Source organism: Bombus impatiens, unplaced genomic scaffold, assembly GCF_000188095.3.
Source record: "Bombus impatiens unplaced genomic scaffold, BIMP_2.2 scf_0027, whole genome shotgun sequence".
In the NCBI taxonomy this organism is placed as follows: Eukaryota; Metazoa; Arthropoda; class Insecta; order Hymenoptera; family Apidae; genus Bombus; species Bombus impatiens.
The window spans coordinates 1,874,703-1,880,702 of record NT_176446.1 but is presented as its reverse complement, the minus strand read 5'-3'; the positions used below and the strand labels follow the sequence as shown (position 1 = coordinate 1,880,702).

At 42.2% G+C, this 6,000-nt stretch overlaps 1 protein-coding gene across 6 annotated transcripts in view; it reads right to left on the bottom strand.

Moving 5' to 3' along the window:
• Nucleotides 1–72: 72 nt before the first annotated feature.
• The window catches only part of LOC100749506, a 165,800-nt gene continuing 159,872 nt past the window's right edge, over nucleotides 73–6,000 (bottom strand). For 5 of the 6 annotated variants that reach the window (XM_024368067.2, XM_012387010.3, XM_012387018.3 and 2 more), the window contains 4 exons: nucleotides 4,163–5,803; nucleotides 2,992–3,090; nucleotides 1,929–2,847; nucleotides 73–1,374 (listed from right to left, as the gene is read on the bottom strand). In XM_024368067.2, coding sequence (XP_024223835.1) covers nucleotides 870–1,374; nucleotides 1,929–2,847; nucleotides 2,992–3,090; nucleotides 4,163–5,803 — 3,164 coding nt within the window. In that variant the 3' untranslated portion in view covers nucleotides 73–869. The remainder of the gene's footprint in view (nucleotides 1,375–1,928; nucleotides 2,848–2,991; nucleotides 3,091–4,162; nucleotides 5,804–6,000) is intronic. The other variant, XM_033320974.1, reaches the window with a different exon arrangement.

Genomic DNA, 6,000 nt, shown 5'->3' with positions numbered 1-6,000 from the left:
GAAAAAAAAAAAAAAAAAAAAAAAAAAAAAAATATGAGGAAAACAAAGAAGGAAAACGAAATGTACAAGGTCTTTTTCTATTTTAAATATTATAGTTTGTCTTTTATCCTCGCGATCTAAAGCTATAAGATAGACATGTCGTTCATGTTTATTGTCTACGGTTCTATGCCAGGTTTCTTCCGTCGTTCCATAGATCTCTTTCATCACGAAATCATTCTGTGACACGAAATTCATTCAAAATTCTTCAAAAATTCTTCTCCACTTCTTCGCCCATCGCCGAGACGATTCGAGAAGGATCGTGAAAATATTAAAAAAAAAAAAAAATGATCGTCATTCAGTTAATAAATATCTCCTCTGGTAAGTACGAAGTCATCGAGTTTGACTGAACAGTTCCATTCGATGCATCGACCGATATATATATGTATATATATATGTATATATACATATGCTGTTTCGATCCGAACGAGAAGACACACACGCCGCCAAGAGCTATCGATTTCTCCTGGTCGATAGAACGGCTGAAGATTAATGACTAGGCCGCGGTCGGGGTCTGCTCCTAATCATCCAGCCTCGACGAACAAACGTACATACGCGTTGTGCGTATCGGGCATGGACAATCGCGAGCGAAATTCTGCAGGGAATGTCTACAGGGTGCATGAAATTGTCTTTTTTAGTTTACTCCTCCCTCGGTCCTCTTGTAATCAGATTTCATCAGCGAGATCCGAATTTATCGGCTGGATCCAGCCCCCCGCTGCTTCCTTACTCTTTCTTCGGCTTCGGGCCTGGACTCTTCAAGGAATGTCTACCGGGGACCAGAGAATTGTCTTTCTTGAGTCTTCTCCAACGAGTGGCAGCTCCGGTGAACGTCGTTATGTATCCATGTGTCGATACTTGTGAGCAGACATCTGCGCTAGGCCCAGAACAGCGTACTGACACTGAAGACAGTGGTAGTGTGTCTGTTTACCGGAATGCTGACATTGGACACCACCGCAAGGCTGACTTGGCGTGAATTTCTGAAAACCGGCCGCCGCGATACTGTCCAATTTCGCATGCTGTCGCCTGTGAGCGACCACTTTGTTCGTATCTGTGCAGACGAAATCGCATTTCAAACAGTGAAAGTGCGAAGCCTTGTTCTGCATCGAGCCTAACGAAGAGGTGTAGGCACACTGTGCTCTTCCACAGGGAACATTGGCTCTATATTGTTGGAAATCGCCGCCCATTAGAGTGTCGAGACGCTCGTGTCTCGCCGTGTGCTGAACGAAACGCGTTTTGTCGCAGAACGAGTAGCCACAGTCTTGACGCATGCAATGGAAATGTGTCTGGTGCTCTCTGTAGCCGCAGTGCGGGTACCTACAGTCTTCGTTGAATCTGAACCTGAAATGGAAATTAAAATCGTTACTTACGTGACTTATAAATAAAAATTTACATCCCGCTATTACTGTTTATCGTTGTGTCTAATATTATTACTAGATATTTTAATTATTTGTATTAAATATTATTAATTTGTATTAAATGGACACATTTAACGACCGGACGAATTTTCTCAGAATATCATTGTCTTTTTTATTGTATATGAAAAAGCATAGAGGCTTTTGGGTCGAATTTTGGTTGATTCATGCATTAAATTTGATGAAATTAGAATAGAAATAACTCGTAAGCGTTAAGTATACTTCTAGACACTAGTATCCTATCCTAGATGACCTTGAAATCTGAGAAAATGACCTTGAGAAGAAGTATGTCTTATGCTTATATATGGCTCTTTAAATAATGTGACTTTGTCCTAAGGATTTCTCTCGTAAAATTAATCTCATAAAAACTTCATAAAATAACAAAATAATTAGATATTCCTATTTAAACATCTCACCCTGTATTATAAAATATAATGTAACACAGTAAAAATTTCAACCTAGGAAAAGCATAACACAGACCTGACGTATCCCTCCGGTACAGGCTCGTCCTTCAGCATCCGCATGGAATGATGAAGCCTCTGCTTCTTCGCCTCCGGAGAATTGCTATCAGGTGGAGACAGGGATCTCTTGTTGAGATTAAGATTCGCAGCTAACGAGGCCAAAGGATTTTCATCTCTGGTTGGAGGTAGAAAATTGGTCGGAGGTAAACCTGGAGCAAACATCAGCCCTGGTCCACCAGTGTACATGCCACCATGCTGCAGGAAAGGTGGCAGGGCTTGGTTCATCAGGGCTATCTGTTGATTCATAGCAGCCATTACAGCAGGGTTAGGAAAATGGAATCCGTGGCTAAGGTCGAGTTCGAAGCTGGTGGGAACCGGGGATTGTTGGACACTGGTTGGCATACTCGGCTGAGACAACTGGCCATTCTCGTTGTTATCCATCACCGAATTGTTTCCATCGTCCCTCGATACTTCACTCGGTTCTCTCTTAACATTGGGAACGTTCTGAACTCCCACGTCCGAGCCACATCTCGTTGGCTCGATTTTCACCTCTTTCACTTGGGTCTGTTGGCTAATTTGACCCAGAGTCTGCTGCATCTGACGTTGCATTTGATTCTGGAAATTCTGAATATTTTGAGCCATTTGAGCGTTCTGCGCCATAAAGTCGTGCTTCTGCGATAATTGCGTCAGATAGTCGTGTTGCATTTGACTAGGCGCCTGATTGGTTAGATCGTGCTGCTGTTGACTGAGTATGGCGCCTGTAGAATGTTTCGCTATGTGTGCCACCAGTCGGTCCAGTTCGGAGAATGCTTGATTACAGGCGTTACAGTGATAATGGTTTTTGCGTTTTAATTTGCAGAAAGGCCTGCTACAGCTCTGCTCTGGTCCATACAGGGTATGCGGCGACGCTGAAGACGTGGATGGAAGAACCGGCGACTCTGCAATGGAAAAGTTTAGCGTAAATACAGGTGCGAAATTTGAAAAATGCGGAAGACGAAAGGCGACGACTGATTTACTATTTACTGATTACTAATCGAACACAATTCAAGGCAAGAAAATTGGTCGTCGAAAGAGACACGAACCTTGGTGCACGGAAGTTCGCATGGATAGCACGACGCCCGGAAGTGCGGGTTCACTCGGCGGTCCACTGACCGGATAATAGGTGCCAGCCGCCCTCACCACTAGCAACAATCAACCAAACAACCAACACTTCAAATATACCTCCCACTATAATTACAACCACCTTGTACAATAGATACATCAAACGCAACAAGAAAATATAATGTACATGAAAACAAAAATAGGAATAAAATAAAGGATAATTGGGAAATGTATTGTAATCCTTTCGAGAGCAGGCTAAATGAATTGAAGGGTACATAACTAAAACGAGCCTTATCTATGGTTTATATTCCTCAGGGAAGCAAAAGTATAATTTAATTTCTTTTAATATTAACCGACTAATTTTCATTCGTCGGTACTGTGCTTAAAATGTTCCAGCTGCTACTTTGAGATATCCGAAGAAACAAATGTTTTACATTTTAATGTCTTTTCTATTCAATTCATAATATTTAGTTATTAATATTTAGTTATCTATAACAGTCTGTGTACTATAATTTTATTTAAAAGAGTAAGGACACGGGGAACTTCGAAAAAGAAAAAATGCCAGATAAGACACTTTAACTAAAGAAAGGATTTTTTATAATATCGAGTCCACTATGTTGTGAGTCTAATTTCTCACTATTAGAATGCAGTATTAGAAAAAAAATTGATATGATTGAAAAATTTGACAAGAATCATTTTGTTATAAGTGGACTGCGAATTTTTATGCATTTATAGAAAATTTAAAGGTGTACAAATTAAAAATGCATAAAATGCAGATAACATGCAAGAATATATAAAGTATTCAAAACATAAAATATTATGATATTTATCATAATTTTTATAAGTTTATTCGACAAACAAAACATTTATCTATCCAAATTCCATTTCTTTAATTGGATTAAATAAAAATACGAATTTGCATAAATATTTGCAGTCTAATGACGAGCTTAACAATTCATAGTGACATCGAAAGGATTAAGGAGTGCTGACGTGTATCGTAATATACGCTGGAGTGCGTGTACGTGCAAAAGACATGCATTGATTGGATAACTGTCTCGGTAAACATCTCAAGTAACTACCAAACAAAACTCATCTATAAAACAGTACTATACAGGTGCACTGGTTCGTGTCCATGTTGAAAGTTACACTTACCGGTGGTCTTATTAACATCTGGGCTGGGGATCTCCGATTCCTTTTCGTCCATAATTGATCTGTTCTCCATGTCGCTGGCCAAGCTTTCCTCAGGTTTTTCGATTAATTCAGCCGGATTCTTTACTTGAATCCTCGGCTTCGTTTCTTGAACCATAGGTTGAATTTGCGTCTGACATTCTTGGTTCGACGAGCATTCAGGTCGATCGTCGTGACTACTGTGCTGTTTCTCGTGCATCGCCATCGTCGAGTATCTGACGAAGGAGTAGCCGCAGTTCGGCCTGGTACAGTGAAAATGCCGATTAACGCGATTACTGTGACAGCCAGCTAGTCGACAATCTACCATCTTATCGAAGAAGGCAAAGCCGGGCGGTATGTCGACGTTATCGTGAAAGTCTTTGCTATGCATCAGTAGCTGGTCGGGTCTATCGGTGGAGAAATGACACCTCAGCTGCGAGCAGTGATGGTGTCTCGTTGATCTGAGAACACAAGCCGGATCTGGACAACCGTCTGGGTTGTAGGTGGAGAATCCTTCTGGTTCGCCGAGACTGTTCGAAGGTGAGATACTTCCTTCTCTCTCTTCGATCATAGGATTGGGTGTCAGACTAGGTGTCTGAGGTTTGGGTAGCTTGAAACTGGTGAAGATCGCTTGTGGAGAGTCGTGAGTATGAGTAGCTGGGTCACCGCCGGACCAAATTTCGATAACCCTATTTTTTGGAGGCCTGCCTCTCTTCCGCCTGAACATCGCGTCGATATTAGTCAAGTGCGTTAACGTAACATCAGAGGATAGAGCGTGAGAAGAACAAGAGAGATTTAACTGTCGACTATATTCATGAATCTTATAATGTTGCAGTCGACGGAAGGGTTTGTCAGTCGAAAGGATTACTTCGCGACAGTTCTCCCAATTACAATGATAATGTTTCTCCTTATCGGCATACGGACAACTGTCGTCGCAGCCACCTTCCTCGAAGAAGGCATCGGTGATGCGCTCTTGAGTCTCGTGCTCTCTCAAATGTTCCCTGACTTCGCGAGGATCCTTCAGAGCTGTACCACAGCGATCTAATCCGCAGTGATGATGCTCCCTGCCTATGTGACAGGGACAGTCGGCTGTTGCAGGTACCAGATACGCAAGTTCTGTGGCAGTAAGCTGCTGACTCTGTTGCTGCTGCTGATGCTGATGATCCACAGTCACTGTGGAACTTCCACTAGCAGTGACCGCGGTTGTTGGCGCGGTGAGATCCATCGCTAGGTCGCTACCACTCTGAAAGGAATCATCCAAAGAATAATACGACGGCGAGCCTCTATCCTCGTTCGAGCTTTCGCCATTAAGACTCAAGGAGAGACTCTGCGTGCTGAGATCATCCGGTGGCCATGATCCTGGCGGTCGAATACCGCCAACAGCATTGATCTGCTTGTATTTTCTGTAAGCCAATTCCGTTTCATGACGCTCGTGTTTTCGTTTATGAGAAAACAGCTGACCGGATGAATGGAGAACGTAGCTGCAATGAGGTCGTATGCAATGGATGTGATTGCAGACGCGTGAGAAACGACATTGCTCGAAGGGACACGCCTCGGACTTCATGAATTTCTTGAACCCGTCGCGGGATAATTGCTCGTCTTTGATGTGGTACGATTTGTGCTTGTCTGTAAGAAGAAGACGGAGAAAGGAACTTATTAAAGAAACCAGTTAAGGACCTTGGGCTAGATTGGTACTAGGTGTATTAGGTGCATTAGGTGTTAGGTAGATCGGAAAGTTCTGTCGTTTTTGATCTTTGAAAGGATAGAAATGAATTGTTTTAGTTGAAATGTCTATCAATCGTTTAATATAATATCTATTGTTA